This window comes from Centruroides sculpturatus, unplaced genomic scaffold (assembly GCF_000671375.1).
Source record: "Centruroides sculpturatus isolate CEXI.00-Female unplaced genomic scaffold, Cexi_2.0 scaffold1961, whole genome shotgun sequence".
In the NCBI taxonomy this organism is placed as follows: domain Eukaryota; kingdom Metazoa; phylum Arthropoda; class Arachnida; order Scorpiones; family Buthidae; genus Centruroides; species Centruroides sculpturatus.
Genome location: NW_019386274.1, coordinates 53,632 through 72,510, shown reverse-complemented (window position 1 = coordinate 72,510; position 18,879 = coordinate 53,632). Strand labels below are relative to the sequence as shown.

General features: G+C 31.3%; 2 protein-coding genes across 3 annotated transcripts; one reads left to right on the top strand and one right to left on the bottom strand.

Moving 5' to 3' along the window:
• Positions 1-322: 322 nt before the first annotated feature.
• Positions 323-1,881, top strand: LOC111614356 (normal mucosa of esophagus-specific gene 1 protein-like). Its single transcript, XM_023355731.1, has 4 exons — positions 323-458; positions 979-1,067; positions 1,270-1,327; positions 1,702-1,881. The coding sequence occupies exons 1-4, from the start codon at positions 357-359 to the stop codon at positions 1,783-1,785; spliced, it is 333 nt and encodes a 110-aa protein (XP_023211499.1). The 5' UTR covers positions 323-356; the 3' UTR covers positions 1,786-1,881.
• An 8,596-nt stretch (positions 1,882-10,477) lies between these two features.
• On the bottom strand, positions 10,478-14,924 carry LOC111614358 (gastrula zinc finger protein XlCGF8.2DB-like). Of its 2 annotated transcripts, none has more exons than XM_023355733.1 (4): positions 14,815-14,924; positions 14,639-14,701; positions 12,363-12,461; positions 10,478-11,714 (listed from the first exon to the last, which is right to left on the bottom strand). In XM_023355733.1, the coding sequence occupies exons 3-4, from the start codon at positions 12,373-12,375 to the stop codon at positions 10,942-10,944; spliced, it is 786 nt and encodes a 261-aa protein (XP_023211501.1). In that variant the 5' UTR covers positions 12,376-12,461; positions 14,639-14,701; positions 14,815-14,924; the 3' UTR covers positions 10,478-10,941. The 2 variants fall into 2 exon arrangements, 1 of the variants encoding a protein (XP_023211501.1); XR_002754913.1 differs by lacking the exon at positions 10,478-11,714 and adding an exon at positions 11,955-12,133.
• Between the last annotated feature and the right edge of the window lie 3,955 nt (positions 14,925-18,879).

The following is an 18,879-nucleotide window of genomic DNA, read 5'->3' as shown; positions in this document are numbered from 1 at the left end:
TATAGGCTATCTGTTTTTTTGGTTTTAAGATAGGCTAAGGCATCGCGACTTTCTGAATTATGTTTTTCGCTGGCAGTACGATTTGTAACGAGGATGGCGATTTATAACTAGAACCTAGCCAACTCGAAATTAAAGTGTTTTTGACAACAGACTTTCCTCTAGTTTTTCCTTGAATAGGGACAGTTTACATAGTTCACATTCGTAAATAAACGTTGAATTTAGGCTTTATACATTAGAAAAAGTTTAATTTTAAAATTTACGTGGGTAATTGAAGTACTGTATATTAGACATAAGAATTGTTTTGTTGACAATAAGTTAATTTTCAATACACTTTTTAATTATAGAATAAAGTAGAAATGGGTTTTGAAAAGTTTCGTGGTACTTACCCCGGACGGGATCCCTTAATGGACAGTTTGAGAAAGTTATTTTCTTTGCGCACAATGAGAACACATCCAGAGGTATGTATTTTAGTTTATTTATAAGATAATAATTGAAAAGTAACTTGCTACATTTTAAAATATTTATTAAACTCGATATTTATTCCTAAACATTTTTAAATGATCCAAGTAAAAAGAAAACGAGAATACTTTTTTTACTTGTCGTTAGAATGTATTAAAGTTATTTGCAGAAAATCGTTAAATTATGATAAACATATAAATATGTATTTAATAACTATATTAAACCATGCTTTTCACAATGCAGTCATAAAAGTAATTGTAAATAATCACATTGTGCAAGTGATGGGCAATCGATGCTCTTTTCTCTTATCAATTAATAGTATTTGGGACTTTTTAATATTAGTAACCGACGTTAATACTTTTTATTTTTCTAACACAAACTGGTAATAAACAATTAAATTTTAATTCGTATCGTAGTAACTCGTTAATGCTGTATTTCCTATATGATTAATTAGAGAAATATTTATGACAAATTGCTTGAATAAAAAGAAAAGTAAATGACTTGTTTGATTTTTTACAGCTTGTTCCATTAGTTTTTATTACAGCAGCCGCTACGACTGGAATGGTCTCTTCGGTTTTATATCATTTATTTTACAACTTAGATGCAAGGTATGTGACGTTTCATAAAATGTCAAATTTTTACATTAAATGAATTGAACGTTTGTCTTTTAAATATACGAAATGTTTATTAGGTTAAATATATATATTTTTTATTCTTATGTCTTAATTTATATTTACTTTTGGCATTGATAATTAGAAATGTGTAGAATTATAAATTAAATAACGTATTTATTGTAATATAAAATTACAGATTTGTAAAAGGAGGCTATCCGAGATGGGAATTGGTGGATCCCGAGAAACCACAGAAGGTAGGATTTTAATATGGATTTTTATTTGTATTAATAAGTTTTATTTATTAACTGTATCAAAAGCAGTTTATTTAGAAAAGTCCTGTTATAGAAATAACAGGACTTTTCCTGTATAATAGCTACTTTATATATATTTAATATCAATTCTCTATTAAAAAAGTCATAGTTTCAAATACCACTTTTAGAGTATAAATTAGATTAACACGATAATTAGAAGATTGTAAGACCTACAATTTTCCTGTTGAAAAAATAATACGAATGAAAAAAGTGAATTAAAAATGTGAAAATTGTATTATTATTAAACAGATATTACGAACAAAATGACTTTTTAAAACTATCGAAAAATAAATTTTAATTAAACATATGTTTTGCAGCTGATTACGATCAAGCAAAAATGGGAACGAAATCCCCAATTGGATGAACTTCGCAAGATTATTGGGCCTTACAAACCAAAATAATTACATTGAAACAAATTAGAAATTTGTCAATTTTATCGACATTTGTTCGACTTATTTTGTACAGTTTTATCTGAATTTTCAACTGAATAATAAACATGTGATATTTTAATGCTTAAAAAATGTATGTAATAAATTAAATGTTTTGAATGTAAGTTTCTGAACTAATTATTAAATCGGATTTTTCAAGAATCATTTAAAATGAGTCTATAATATTCTTATAGTCTTAAATGGTAAATAAAAATTACTATAAAAATAATAAATTATTATTCATTCCTAAATCATCATAGAATATAATTTAAACATATACAGTATAAATAAAATTAAAGTGTACTAAGTTAGTACCCGAGGTCGTAGGCTTCTATTGTCTAAACCGGTTGTGGTTAGTGCTCTGTAAAGCGCATGCGCGAATCTGGTTTTTTGAATGCTGACAATACAGCGATTCCACTCCACCACTAATATTCAAATATATCAATTTTATTATTTATTTTTTCACGTGTAGTATAGAAATTTGTAATAAGATACATAATGCGGTTATAATAAAATATTGTGTGATTATTTTCATATAATTAAAATTAATATGTATTTATTTTTTAGAAAATACAAGGGAAGCGGCACATTCACCGCTTCTAATGACGGCACGCCATTATACAGTTAAGGTATTCGCTCTGTTTGAAATTGGAAGTGAAAATTTTGTCTCAACTGCGATATGCCTATGTTAACTTGTTTGTTCAGTTAAATGTGTCTCCAGAGTAAATTGTGGTGTGTTGTTGAAAAGTTTCGAGCGTAATATATTTTGTAAGAATGTCTTCGGGCATACATGATTCTGACATTACGTGTTTCGTACTCTGTATATAAATATTATGGGACTTTATGAGCATGTTTATAATTTGCTTCGTATTTTGATAGACAAACGCTGTCGTGTTTAATAAATTTTTTAATGTTTATATCCCATTTTTTACGTTTGATATGAAGAAATTCTATGAAATATGTCGAAGTTAAACTTTTGAGCTGCAATTTCAGAAAATTGAAAGCGTTATACGATATTTTGGATTGTAGCATCCACCAACTAAACCCAGAGGTTGGTGTTCTGTGACGCGCATGTGCCAATGCCTGTAATCTTGCTTCTTTACATCATTCAAAAATTTTCGCGGTTGAAGCTGTCTTGTATTCTATAATACTGCGCTTCCATTGGAATATCTATTCACGAATTTATATTCGAATATACAATAACAATCTTATCGTTGTTTTTCACATGTAGTACAATAATTTGTAATAAAATACATTATGCCTTAAAATATAAAAATGATCGCACGATATGTACTTATATGCGGCTATGTAGTTCTGAAGACAGGTGTAAATTCCAGTCTTATAAGCTAAACATTTGATTTTCACATAGACGTTTTTCGTAAATTCTTTAGAAGTGTTTCCGTTTATTCGGAGGAGGAACTACATGTGTTTAGAGCTATTTGGTCGCCATGTTTCGTTTCAATCCGATTGAACGTCAAGTCATCTTCTTGTTGAACAGTAGACACAAAAAAAACTGACTTTAGGAGTTATTTTGTTCAGTTGTAGAAACTCAAAAAACAAAATATACTGGAGTTATCATGGCAGAGAAATATATCGCTAGGAGCTAGAAGAAAACGCGATCTCAATTTCATATCACTATGAACGGTCCCCAGAGAGCAATTTCCAAGACACACGTCACACAGGAAAAACGTAACAATGAAACAAAGAAAAGCAAATAACTAAACTAAATACGTAATATAAAATTTTAAAATCGCCTTAGTAGCGATTTTATAATTCACGGTAATTTTAAATATTTCCGACCATTTTAAAAACAATTTTGAAAAGTCAGCTTGTAAGCATAAACGTGTTTCTAACTAATACGTGAAGCCTATACACGTGATTTCATGAGTCCATCCGTAGTCACGTGGTTTTGAGGGAGCGAAAGATGACGTTCATTTTCTACCGAGTATTTCCGTGTTCTATTTAATAAGTCCTCTGCTTTTTGTAGAAAATTTCTGAAATTCTGCGATTGGTTTCTTTACTAGAAACATTCATTCTATTAAATTTTGGTAGTTTAAGATCGAAAAAATGGGGAAATAATAGAAGTCGTGTGTAACTCCAGTATGGTGGGACGATTTTACTCGTTATTAAGGATGCACCGATAAATCGGTAAGTAATCGGTAATCGGCCGTATCGGCCACTTAGCCGATTAATCGGTATTGGCCATTTCCCCGATTAATCGGTTTCAATAATCGGCTAATTTTACATTTTGGTATTTTTGTTAGAATGTTACGTACAGTACAATGCTAGTAATAAAAACTAATAAATTTCTGTTATATATTTATTACTTATTACATGACAAACTGAATATTAAAAAAATTTTACAATTTAAATTATTCCTTTTATCGATACATATTATAAGTATAATATAACGTATAATATAAAGTTTAAACTTTAAACATATAAAACAAATAAAAATTTAATATTCAAACTGTAAAACCCTTAAATTGTAATGCAAAAACATGAGAATTTCACCATTTTCAGGGCATAGCTTATTTTTTTCCGGCTCATAAATGTTACCTTTCATGCTGAAAATTTTTTCACTTTCAATGAAAGATGCTGGGGCACTTAAATATTTTATAGCTATTTTGCTCAAATTAGGAAAAAGTTCTTTTGAACTTTTCCACCACAAACATAGGTCACTATGTCTTTGTTTAAGGCCATGGTTCTTAACCTGTGGTCCGTGGACCACTGGTGGTTCCTGAAAGCACCCGAAGTGGTCCGCGAAGTTATCCCAAAATTATTAAATAAATGATGATGAGTTGATGACAATGCGCAGTACGTCAAGGTTACAGCTGATATCGGACTGGGCTGGGATATGGTGCGCGGTCAGAAAATATGAAATTGGAAGGCACTAGCAATAAATTTGCATTTGAAAATAAAATCAATGCGTTTACCGCTAAAATCGACCTATGGATCAGCAAAGTCAAAAAAAAAAGAATTTTTCTGAGTTTGATACATTGAACCAAATTATTGATTGACAGTGTGCTGAGATTAAAGAACAAATACAAAAATAAACATCGAAATCGGTTGGATGCCAGTGCCGACATGCATTTGCTTTGAGTAGCACTGAACCAAGAATTCAGCAGTTGGTAAACAGTATGCAGTCATAAAAATCGCACTAAAATAATATAATTAATGTAACACTTTCGCAAATAATATAATACTCTTGGTTCCGAATAATTTTCTACGTGTTTAATTTATAGAACAACCTTATAAGAACCTATATTACTGTCAAACAGCTCGTGGTCCACGGCAAGACAAAAATTTTGATAAATGGTCCCTCATCACTAAAAGGTTAAGAATCACTGTTTAAGGGATAAATGTAAATATGTTTCTAATTCTTCATCGAAACGTTTGTTCGTCTCTTTCGTTTTTTTTCTTTCTTTTTAAAAACATGCTATTCTTCATTCTTTTGTTTACCAGAAGCTAATTCATCAAATAAATCAGAAAAACTTAGAGATTCACCTCCATCTTGATCATCTCCAGAAGTAGAAGCTTCAGAATTTAATTCTTATTGAGATTTCCTCTACCATATCCTCTTTTTGAAATTTTATTTTGAATCTAATAAAAATGATAAGCATAAAGACTTGTTTTCTATATATGCTGAAAATCTTCTTTTATTGGATTTTCTAGTTCTTCTGTTGTGGTATTAATGCCACTAAAGGAACTACTGATCTTTGCTTTTGATAAGAATTATTTCAGAGTCTCTGTTGTGGGAATTATTGAAGATGAAGTGGCTTCTCGTTTGCTGGCTTTCCACAGTAATTTCTTTGAATGGTTTTACAAATAGAACAATTTTTAAACGAAAGACCACTGATATAGGCTCAACGTAGGAGTTTTATTATCTATATCATATGTGACAAGGGCTTTTTTCTGTTCCAGCATGTAGTATGTAGAATTCCAGAGAGTAGGAACATCTTGAATTAATTTGTGTTTCTGCAAACCTAACTTTTCTTGCAAATCTTCCAATTTGATTACAGCTACAGTAGAATGATTAAAATGTGTGACAATATTTCTATTAACTGTGATTATAGTTTTCACATCTTGTTCAGAAAATATGCATTCGTTTAGTGTCAGCTGCAGCGTATGTATAAATCATGATAATGCTTCTAAGTTGCAATTCCTAATTCTAGCTACCGGATTTGCTGCAGAATCTCTTAGTATTAAGAATATCTTATCACTTGTCAACTTATACTGTTTAAGAACAATTTTTAACTGCTCACTGATACGTGTAGCTGTGTTGGAACCTTGAAAGGGAACAATTTGCAAAACAGCTCTTTCCTGCTGAAAATCATTATTTAACCAGTGGGCTGTTACACTTAAATAAAAAGAATTGTTTGTAGTTGCTGTCCAAATATCAGCGGTTAAAGAAATATATTTTGTTTCTGTTAAACACAGAAACACTTCAGCTTTTTAAACAATGTCGAAGTTTCCATGCGTCAACAATTAAGTGTTGAGATTTATTTTAGAAACAAAGGAAGAGATTGTTGATTTTGCGAGGATATTCGATCGTCTCTTGTTTACCTGACCCAAGGGAGATGGAAATACCAGGTGGAGAAAAATGGGTTTTTCCCACATTATAATTAACTATATAATTAACTCCGGGATCTCACACTATTAATGCAATAAATTATTAACACTAATCGGCCGATTAATCGGTATCAGCCAGATAATGCATGGCCGATTAATCGGTAATCGGTAATTGGTCATTTTGCTTATCGCTGCATCCTTACTCTTTATTAGCATTTACAAGTTTTTAAAATAAAACTCTTCTTTCAAAATTAAGCTGTTTGCCAGTTTATAATACAGTAAGTGATCGGTTAACGAACACTTTAGCGAACGATTTTTATAATCGGACAACGAACACATGTTCGGATAACGAACACTTCACTGAACAAACACAAGAAGCGACGTAAAATATCAAATACCGATTGGTCTTCCTTTGTCTTCAGGCAACAATTCGAAACTTTTCAGTGCGCGGGAGACGTCGACATCGACGTTCTACCCAGTATAGCCTATTCTGATCGAATAGTATTTCCCCGAACTTTAGAACTCTCCCTTGTAATTCCAGCCTTTTATATTTCTGACAGAAATAACTCTTTTGCGTTTTCTTCTGAAAATGCGGATTTATGTCGATATCTGCTATTAAAGATCTTTTGAAGAAGTGGGAGGATGTCAGAACAACGGTCTTAAAATGGCATCCAAACCAAGTTGCGGTTAATAGGCTTAGGAATCTGTACAATTACAATACGATTAATTACTTTCGAAAAATCCTGAAGAGGAGAGAAAAGCAACCGACGTTAGACAGATTCTTTAACCCCCCACAAACAGAAAAAAACAGGACTAATAAAAATGCAAGACCGTGTATATACGTATTTTTATTATTAAATATGAATAAACATGGTAAGAAAGTATATATTTTTTTATTTTTTGACAGTCTCCAGAACAAATTATTCAAATTTCCATAGAAACCTATGGTAAATCGAAAATCGTTTAACGAACAAATCAAATAGCGAACATGTCTTGGAACGGATTATGTTCGTTAACCAATCAGCGAGACACACCGTGGTTAAAAACAGAAATTTAACAAAATATATAATTTTATCAATCTGTCGTCGTCAGTTTTTCCGTCAGAAAACGTGTCTAATGTTTTAGGGTGCGATTTATCTGAGGAAGCGAGCGAGAATATGTGGCGAGATGAACTGATGACGTTTCACGCTCTCGTTTATTACGACCACAAGGACGAGAGCGAAAAACAGAGTGTGAAACGTCATCACTTCTTCTAGCTCCCTCGAGTCTGCATACTCGCACCCTTAATGAGAAGTGTGTACTAGTTATGATTTAAAAAGTAAAGAATATTCAATGTTATTTTTATGTACGTTTCTTTACAAAACAATATTTAATTATAATTACAGTCTATTGACAGATTTGCAGACAAAATCTTTACAATTTCTATCAATTTTAGATATTAATAATTTTAAATATGAAAAACAATTTTCCAAAGCGAGTTTTAATTCTTTGAACTAAGTCAATTTTATAGTGTTTTTCATTTATTTAAATTACGAAGTGAATTGAAATATTTGTGTCCAGACTATTACTCTTAGACATGGGCATTGTGTAAAATTACATTTTCACAGGGTTTCATCTAGTTTCGATAGGTCTTGTGCCAGAATATTGATACTATGTCATACGTACACCTATAAAACCAGTAGACTTTATTTCACCTATTTGAGTCCTGTCTTAGGTGAATTTGAATAAATTAATTACTTCGTTCAATAGAAATGACAGATATTTTAGAATATTTAATGAATTATGCAGCTTTTCATTATGCAAAGAAGAGTTTTGTTTCTTGAATTTGTGAAACTTCACATAGATTTAAATGATGAATCGCACTATCTGTCAAATGAAAAGATTCATTTTGGACAATGAATTTTCAAACCTTTTAGTAAATAAAGTTACATTAATGTAATTTCTTATGAACAAGCATTTATATTTAAAGATGTTAAAACTTTTTAAAAAGAGCGTGTAAAGAAATTTTTACTCGCATACCTAAATACATCGAATTACTCAAAAAAGAATTAGCTTTATCTCCCAATATTTACTAAAGTGCTACTCGTTCTCTATTTTGAACTCTTCCCCTAGCTCTGACTGATCAATCCAAAATTGGAGAAATACAGAGACAATGGCGGAATGTAATTGACAGTAGACTGAACAAGTATTTTTCAGTCTACTGTCAGATAATGTTCTAACTGACGTTACGGAGTTTTAGTGCGAGTCACAACTGTTAAAAATGATGTAATAGATCCTACATTTCCCGAAATATCGAAATTTGCATTGTGTTTATGTTTCTTGCTTTTTCTATGGTGACTTCAGTCAAAACCAAATTGAGAACAGGAAAATGAGCTTGGATCTTCCAGCATCAATTTTGAGAATAAAATATTTTTCAAAAATGAAAACATAGGCTGCTTTACCCTTAGTATAACCAATACCATGCTAAATTTTGATTCAAAACTTTTTGATAAAGAAGCGAGTGAAACAGAAAATACTTTAAATGCATTAAATTTTCAATTTTTAAAGGTAATTATACTTTTCTTATGATCTAATTTTGTTTAATTTTATGTTATTACTGCATTAGGCTACTTTTTACTTTAAAACAACTTGTAAATGCTAATAACGAGTAAAATCGATCAATCATACTGGAGTTACACAAGACTGCTATCATCTTTTCATTTTATTGACCTTTAACTACCAAAATTTAATAGCATGAACGTTTCTAATAAAGAAACCTAATTGCAGAATTTCAGAAATTTACCACAAAAAGCATAGGACTTATTAAATAGAACACGGAAATACTCTCTAAACTTCAGTTTTCAATACAAAATGTTCGTCATCTTTCGTTCTCTCAAATCTCGTTTCTACAGATCGACTCATGATAACCACGTGTATAAGCTTCAGGTACCGATTAGAAACACGTGTATGCTTACAATCTGACCTTTTAAAATTGTTTTTAAAATAGATATATTTAAAATTACCTTGAATTATCAAATCGCTACTAAGGCGATTATAAAATTTTATAATATAAAATTTATATTATGTACTTATTTATTTGCTCTTCTTTGTTACCTTCTTTCTGTGTGACGTCTGATTTGAAAATGGGTCTCTGGAGAACAGGCACAGTAAAGGAAAATTTGGATTGCATTTTTTTCTAGCGCCAAGCAAAATATTTCTCTGCCATCGAAAGTTGTCCACTGCAATTTTAGTTTTTATCACCTGTAACATAATTACTTTATTATTTTACCGTATCATTAGCATTATTATTAGTATTAATCATAGGCGTGCAATCCATTATAGCTGTGGAAACGCTGCTTCTATTGTATTTTTTAAAATACAAATACATATTGTGCGATCATTTTTATATTTTAACGCGTAATGTATTTTATTGCAAATTCTTGTACTACGTGTGAAAAACAACATTATTATTGCTATTGTACTGTACATTCGAATATAAATTCGTATATGCATCTTCCGAATGAAAACGCAGTATTATCGAATATGGGACAGCATCCACGACCAAAATATTTGAATGGTAAGAAGCCAGAATACAGGCATTTGCACATGCACTTTACAGAGCATCAACCTCCGGGTTTAGCTGGTGGATGCTACACACTTAAATATCGTATAACGCTTCCAATGATTCTACCCATTAGCTCCTGGTAGGGAGCTATTTGATTAAGTGCATTGTTTTAAACAATATCTAATTATATATTTGTATCAACTATTTGTTACTGCACACGTGCATGCAAGGAATTGCAGAAGTGACGTCAGGCTCGACGTGTTTTTTTTACGTCAGAAAAAATTTCCTGCGTTAATTGTTCGTGTGTGTACGCTTGTTTGCGCGGAAACGACACAACTTTAGTATTTTTAATATCGCTTGTTCTTGTAGATGAAATGTATTACGGTGAATTAAAGTAATTTTTGCGTGTTTCTTAATGAAGTTGTTCTAAATCCGGAAATAAAGCATCGTTCGTAACTTTGAAACAATCGCTTAGTGCCATTACGTTTTTCGCATCAGATCCCAACTTCCATCTACATAAGAAAGTATTTAGACACAGAGCAAGACACACGGAGATGACAGTGAGAATTTACTGGTCTAACAATTTATTGAAATTGCAGCTAAAAATTTAACTTTTGACTTACTGCATAAAATTTCTTCGTACCAAAAGTAAAAACTAGGATATAAACACCAAAAGATTTAGTATGATAAGACGGCTTTTGTCTGACAAAAAATGAAACAAATTAAAAACATGCTCATAAAGTCCCATAATATGTATATATAAAACACGTACAAGTATATAATAACATTTTAAATATATATTGAATATTGTAATGTTTCTTAGTTAAAACATTTCAGAAAGTCGAAGATGATCATTACAATTTAAAACCAGTTTTTTTACATCTTTCGATAATTCTACATCAATAAAAATTAAAAATAACATTCCTTGAAAATTTCAAAGTGTGAATATTTTAATCTACTGTTAAATCTTGGCTTCAAATGAAATTCGCTGTACATAATTAGTATTCATATGGCTATCGTCTGTTGTGAATCCAAAGGTGTCTAATTAACTGTGATTTCCATGTAAATTTCTGTTTACACTCGTCACAACAGTAAGGCTTTTCACCAGTGTGGATCCGAAGGTGTTCAATTAAGTTTGATCTTTTTGTAAACTTCTTTTTACACTCGTCACAACTATAAGGCTTTTCTCCAGTGTGGAGCCGAAGGTGTTCAATTAAGCTTGATTTTTGTGTAAACTTCTTTTTACACACTTCACAACTGTAAGGCTTTTCTCCTGTGTGAATTCGAAGGTGTTTAATTAAGCTTGATTTTTGTGTAAACTTCTGTTTACACTCGTCACAACTGTAAGGCTTTTCACCATTGTGGATCCGAAGGTGTTTAATTAAGGTTGATCTGTGTGTAAACTTCTTTTTACACACTTCACAACTGTAAGGCTTTTCTCCTGTGTGAATTCGAAGGTGTTTAATTAAGCTTGATTTTTGTGTAAACTTCTGTTTACACTCGTCACAACTGTAAGGCTTTTCACCATTGTGGATCCGAAGGTGTTTAATTAAGGTTGATCTGTGTGTAAACTTCTTTTTACACTCGTCACAAGCGTAAGGCTTTTCTCCAGTGTGTACCCGAAGGTGTTGAATTAAGCTTGATTTTTGTGTAAATTTCTCTTTGCACTTGTCACAACTAAAAGGCTTCTCTCCTGTATGGATTCTTTCATGATTTTGCAAATTTTGTTTAGTTTTGAAATTTTTCTTACAGCGTTTACATGAAAATTGTTTTTGGTTCCATTTCTCTGCAATTAAAAAAATCGTTTTTAAATAATATTTTATCCATGTATAACAAAAACTTTTTAAAATAAGAACAATAATTAAATAATAACTGTAATATCTAATAGCAAATTTCTGCATCAAAACACAAAAGAGTAATTTTAAAGATAATAATGTTCGAGTAATAATATATTATTTTACTAATATTTTTAATAACAGTTAATCAGCGACGACATATTAAAGTAAACAATTTCTGTAAAACATTTTTGAAGTGTAATGCTCATGAATTCTTCTTTTATATCTTTGCAGTGGACCTCCCGCTTCTTTTATATTTTAATCGAAGATCACCGATGTAAGTAAAGCAGTGTATGTAATATACAATTTTGTTATAAGCTTGGACAATATTTTCTTCAAAATTAAAACCATTGTTTCATCCAAAGAACGTCTGAAAATAATAACATAAATTCTATACAATTTAATGTATTTAAATGAGTTTAATATTAGAATGTATTATTCATATTTTTATTCATTTCTATTGTTAAATGTAAAGTTGTATAATATGTTACATTTAAATAAAAAGAATATTGCATTTTTAAAACACTTATAATATGTATACTTTCCTCATAACTCCTTCTCGATAAGAAAAACTCACAACATAAGAATTTTTATTTCACCCTTGCCTAACATTAAATGATGGATTTCATTCTTGCGAAATTGAATTTCGTTCGTCTCCTTGTCAGTTTCTCTTTTCTCTATTTTCAGGTGAAGATCAGCTAAATGGAAAAAATAAAACGATCTTACATATCAGACAAATTTATTTTCAATGCTTATTGTTTATAGTGAAGAAAATTTCCATTTTCCACGCCAAATAATTTAAAATAAATAAATTCTATTCTAAATTAATTGATATTTACAAATGAACATTGTATACATTTACTAAAATACCAATCAATTTTTGAATAATTTATTTTGTTAATGTAAAATTTTCTGTGATAAAGTGTCATTCGTGAATTTTTTGAAAATTGTAACCTTTTAAAAACTTATCTATACGAAAAACATCTATATAGAATGGAAATGGTACGTAAAAAATAACTCTAAATTAAAACTATGGTTTATTATTGTAAACGTTTACATTGAACAACTACCTACAATATGAAACAGAAAAGAAAAGATTATGAGTTAAAGCTTGAAACATTTTGAGTCGACTGCAAATTTAACATCTTTGGTTCTGTTGGTCGAACTGTAAACAGAACAACAATTGGCATAAGCTTTTCCTTAAACGTAGAATAAGATGTGTTAGTTTGTCATCCGTGAACACCATGTGTAGATAAAAGACGTGTGTTTAATGTTGGAAGTACGTATGAAGAATGTCGATATATTTTATTAGAAAATTTAAAAGCTTTCACTGAAAAACTACGTATCTCGAATTTCTTATAATTTCATCACGATAATGATCCAAAACACAAGTTTTATAAAGTGGTTGCTGTACTGTTGCCATAAATGATTGAGTCACAGACAGACTTTAAACCGAAATGTAATCGGATATTCATAAATGAAGTTAGATAGGAAAATCGGAGAATCATAAATTACTAACAAAAATGAACTAAAAAGTACGTTTGAACAACAATGATCAGAAAACCGGCGAACGCCAATGAAAAACTATTAATGGACAATTACTGCCAGATTAGTTGAAAGCTGGGTTGAAAAGAAAAACACTCCAACAACTTATTGAAATATTCAATCTTTTAATATAAGTAAATTTTAAATTGAAGTAATTTCCTTTTAACATAAAAAAAATGTAGCAACGAGTTGCGTATCTTTTCCGTCAATAACATTTAAAACTACTCCATTATATTTTATTAAAAATTTGTGTAATCGATTAATGTACCGAGTCAAATAATGTAACTACCCAATACTAACGATGTTTCAAATTTAAATTTCCAACGAATTCATTATGTTATTTAAATTTAGAAATAGTTTAACTATTAATATGTTTATGAAAACTATTTTCTCTAATATTTATTTTCATTCACGTTTCATGTTATAATAATAAGAGTTTTAGCTAGAGATTGGCAATAGAAAAACGTGTGAGGCACAAAAATTCGCTGAACTTTGGAGATATCTCGTGATAGATCATAATACACTATAGTATTTTAACTAGAAACGAATTATTGTTACTATTAGTGACTATATGGAACAAAAAAAATAAAACCGCTGGTTAACGACAATAATTCTATCATAATATAGCCTATATTGTGATGATAAATATTAATCAGATGCAACATAAGATGTCTAATGTCTAGATGTGAATAAATATTACCGGTATACAATTTTGTTTACGACATGAGAGATTAGGCCATTTAAAAGTAAAGCAGAATTATTAGTTATTTATCATACGTTATTATACGTTGATTTTAGTCCATATTTACGATGGAATAATGTTATAATATTTCTATTAATGATGTCTTTAAAATTCAGCGAATTACTCGCAAAGAGAATAAGTTATTAGGAAAAACGTCAGATATAAGTAGTCACGTGACACGCTTCGTACGCGTCCTCCGTCCGATGTGCCGTTCCGCGACGAAAACAAGCTTAAGCAATGACGTATTCTAACTGCGCACACTCGGTTAAGTATTCCTACAATTTTTTGTTTATCGCATATTTTATATGGATTATTCCCAAAAAATTACACGTGTTTTAAAAATGTTTGAGTCAAATTAGTCTAGAATCGATTAATTTCATGGAAGAAAACCTTTCAAACAGCCGTACCCCTAAACTGCACAAGTGCCCATTATTGCAATGAAACGCTTATTTCTACATTAGAAATGTTTAAGTAAACTTAACGGTTAGACACAGTCACGAAAGTAAAAGAAAAACTAAAATTATAGATGTAAAAAATAAGGAAATCGCTACTACTCACAAAAGGAATTTCAAGTTCGTTATTTCCTACCTTTCTTCTGGAGATTCTTTCACTGTAATTTTAGCTGGCTTCATTCTGAACTTCCTTTCTTTTCTTCATTTTTATTCATTAGAAAAGATAAATTCCATTATTTTTTATTTCGGATTCCTCTTCAATCTAAAAAAAGAAAGAAAAATAGACCTCGTATACGCAAGGTGAGCGCTTACCACTAGACTATTCTCTTCCTCTACTTTCCGTTTCGGTTGAAGTTTACTATCTGGGACCATCATGGCCGCCCTTCCTGAATCTCGAGCACAGGCGCGATTAGAAATGGTTGGTAGGCTGCGCCGGTGACATTGTGTGCACATATGCAAATAGGTTATCTTACAACATAAATGTGTACTTGTGAGAAATTATGCAAATTAGTTTCGTGTTAGGTGTGTGAGTCGTAAAAATTACTGTCGAGTTTATTTCAGTGAGTTAGTTATTAATTTGTTTTTTTTATAATGGAATTTAAGAATTGGACCACTGTGGATTTTATTCGTTATCTGATTTTTCTGAATTATGTCTCGATGTAAGATTTCCGTCAAATGTAAAATTTGCAATTAAACTAGGCTTTTAATTAATTAAACAGTCGAAACGGTGTGTGTTAAATGTAATGGAAAGTGTAAAATTTGTTTGAGAAGTGATGCAAATTGTGTTAGATTTTGATGTCGGAAATGTAACTTTAAAATGTCTGCTTATTAGGGGCCATTTACAGAAAAATGTGGCAATTTATCCTGGTCAAGTATTCTTTCCTTGATATGGCATTTAATTTGTATTGACTGTTCGTTGAAATCCGCTTGTTTGGCCGTAGGTATAAGTAAAAGAACTGCCGTTGATTTGGCAAATTACATTATACATGTAATGATAGTTTCGTTGAGTAATTTAAGTAATATGAAATTGGAGGACCGGAAAAGACAGTTGAGATAAATGAGACTGTGGTTTGCATATGAGAAAGGAAATATGATATGGAGAATATGAGAAAGGTCGGCAATTGAAAGGTACGAAATGAGTTGTAGGTGGTATTTGTAGGGAGGACAAAAAATGTTGTGTATGTTACGTTAATGATCAATGAGAGGAGAGCCTTAATTGGGTTGTGAGTAGGTTTGTACATTCAGGAAGTACTAATATGTACTTATATTATAGAAAGACCTAGTAATTTACTATAAATTACAAAGTTTTACTACGTTTTTACTCTAATGTTGATTACAAAAAAAGTAGGTCATATGAGGTGTAAGGTTGCCGACGTTTAGGGGCAATAACTTAATTGCGTCAGGAAAACTTAGGGGCGAATCGTATGTGTGTGGCGGCGGCAGGAAACAAAGATGACAAGTAACTTACCCGAAACCGTTTATTGTTGACATAAGATTAACTTACATATTATGAAAAACAATAACTAAGAATGTTGGATGTCAGATGAGGTGTGATGCTGGTGGGTGGAGGTCCTGGAATCTTCTCAGCATTTGTCCGAAGGAGAATCGGCTGTTTGTCTTTGAGATTTGGGGGTTTTATAGGATTTTCGCCGAACATCACCCTTTTGATTGGTCCCGTTCACCCTCTTTCTTACCCCGATTGTCATTCGTTTGTTTCTAGGCGAAATCCGAGGCCGATCCGAGTCGGGAAAGTTCGGAGAGGTGATAACGGAGCTTTTAAAAAAGAAAAAAATTTTATCAAAAGAAAATTTTATGTATACAGTAGAACCTCGAAAACTCGGCTCTCGATAACCCGGCACTTCGGATAACTCGGCCACACCCTGGCAGGGCAAAAAAATCCTTAGTTAATTAATTTTCATTATAGACAGCTTTATGACAGTATAAAAGCTCTCATAAAGTATTTTTCTGAGGTCTGTCTTATCAGGTTAAATTACTGTACACAGTGTAATCATTAATTTTCATTTTCATGTAGTAAAGGCTCTATGCCTTCACAAAGGACATACTTTTCCTTTGTTTAAGGGTATTTGGGCAGTTTATTCTCTGTTATATTCTCAAGTAAACAATACATACAAGTACAGTACAGTATTTTCTGAGGAAACTCTCGTACTTATTTTTTTAACCCCATTCCCGATAACCCGGCATTTTCACAAACTCGGCCACCCTTCGGTCCACATTAGGCCGAGTTTTCGAGGTTCTACTGTATTACACTCACTCAGCACTCGCTTGTAAACTCAAAAAAACACAACACCTTAATTTGCTGAGAAAACTTTTAATGAAAAGCTAACGTTTTCAGCCAACTCTATTGGCCATCATCAGGCTAAGCTTTTTCGAATACAAAGAAAATAGAACAAAAATTTTTAAATCAAACATTCTTTTAAAAATTCAAATTTGCATTCAGCCTTGACAAGTTTTAACGTTATTTTCCTATACTTCCTGTAATAATCCACCGGTGCCGCCATATTCTAACTATATTACACTCACTAAAGAATGTTTGATTTAAAAATTTTTGTTCTATTTTCTTTGTATTCGAAAAAGCTTAGCCTGATGATGGCCAATAGAGTTGGCTGAAAACGTTAGCTTTTCATTAAAAGTTTTCTCAGCAAATTAAGGTGTTGTGTTTTTTTGAAAATTTTATGAACACAATGAAATTATTAAAACTAATAAAATACACAGAATGACCTTAAATACAGGTGCAGTCATCAATGACATCTTGCAACCATTCCTATCTAAGTAGCAATACCCATTAAGATGTACTACCTCCCTCCCACTATCGTATCCCACTGTGTAGGTCAACACACCAAACATTCAGTGTACGATAGAGGGAATACTCACATCTTTTTAACCTCTCTCATCTAGTCTATGTTTTTCTCTACATTTCATCGGAATTATTTTGCACCCCACAGATATTCCGTTATTAATTTTATAAAAATTTCGCCTTTTAATTGTACCTAATTGTAGATTTAAGTTTACTCCGTTTTTTATTCTAGCACATATTACTATACTGTTTTAATGTCTATAAGGGTTGAGCTAAAAGAATTTTAGCTCTATGTTTCCCCTTTTTTCGCCTTAGTCTTCTCTATCACGAGTCCTGTTGTTTTAACTGTCACTATACTCTTAGGTAATATTTTAATGCATTCGATAAATCTGTAATCAATTTGGCTGATAAATCTGTTATAATAAGACTGAAGAGAAGTGTTAAGCCCGGAATGCATATTTATTCCTACCAATAAACAAACCTTCATCCACTAAAAGTGTTCTTATGTGATTTGTTCTTAACGGCAACATTATGCTAAGAAAACACATCTATTCCCTATGTTTAGAGATTCTTAATTAGGGTTCCCATCGCTGATTGGTTCCTTTTTTGTTCGATAATTTCTTCCTGGAAAGGATTTAGACCACGTGGAAAAGAAACAAAAGAAACAGGGTGTAGAAAAGAGAATAGTCTAGTGATCAAGGCTCTCACGTTGTGTGGACTAATACTACAGGTAACCCTCGTATAACACGGTAGTTACGTTCCAAAAAATTGCCGTGTTATGCGAAACAAAGAACTAGTACGAAAAGGAGGGTTAGGTTCCAAAGAACTAGTACGAAAAGGAGGGTTAGGTTCCAAAAATTAAAAAACATGCTGTTATATTTTCATAATTAAGATAATAAAATTTTAATAAAGATATTTAAGTGATACATATTAATATAAATTAAATAATGTTTTCTTCGTTATCACTAAAAGCACTATTAACCGAGGATAACTTGCTAAAAAGAAAACGGCAAGTTATCCGTATCCTCTGAGCATTTTTCTGCATTATCTTCAGATCCATGCTTTACCTTTTGCAAAATGTATGTAATTTTAGATTGCTTGCTTCTAGTTAAAAGGTCTTTATAAATTTCCTTATATGGTGCTAAGCACTTATGAAGAATGAAGCGAGTATGGAATAAGGAAAAAACATTCGGCAACATCAGAAGCAGAAGCGTCTCGATCTGGCAACATTGAAACAAGTTTCGAGAAGGACCACGTGTACGACAAAAGGCGAGAAAAGAAAATTTACATACTTAAGTACTAATAGTTCACGAAAATTATTATTTTCGTGAACTATTATTTCGTGATACTACTTAAGTATGTAAAAATTTATTACATTTCATGTTGTACGAAAGTTTTACCTAATCCTCGAACCGTGCCTAGAGTGAATCCGTGCTATAGAAGTGCCGTGTTATACGGGGGTTACCTGTATTTGTTTTTTTTTTTTAGATTGAAGAAGACTTAGGAATAAAGAATAATGGAATTTATCTTTTCTAGTAAGTAAAAGTAAAAGAAAAAAGGAA

Excerpts from the sequence above, each read along its gene's own strand:
- LOC111614356 (XM_023355731.1), top strand. The coding sequence starts at position 357 with ATGGGTTTTGAAAAGTTTCGTGGTACTTACCCCGGACGGGATCCCTTA. Across the intron at positions 459-978 it reads CAATGAGAACACATCCAGAG|CTTGTTCCATTAGTTTTTAT; the intron begins GTATGTATTTTA and ends GATTTTTTACAG. Across the intron at positions 1,068-1,269 it reads TTTTACAACTTAGATGCAAG|ATTTGTAAAAGGAGGCTATC; the intron begins GTATGTGACGTT and ends ATAAAATTACAG.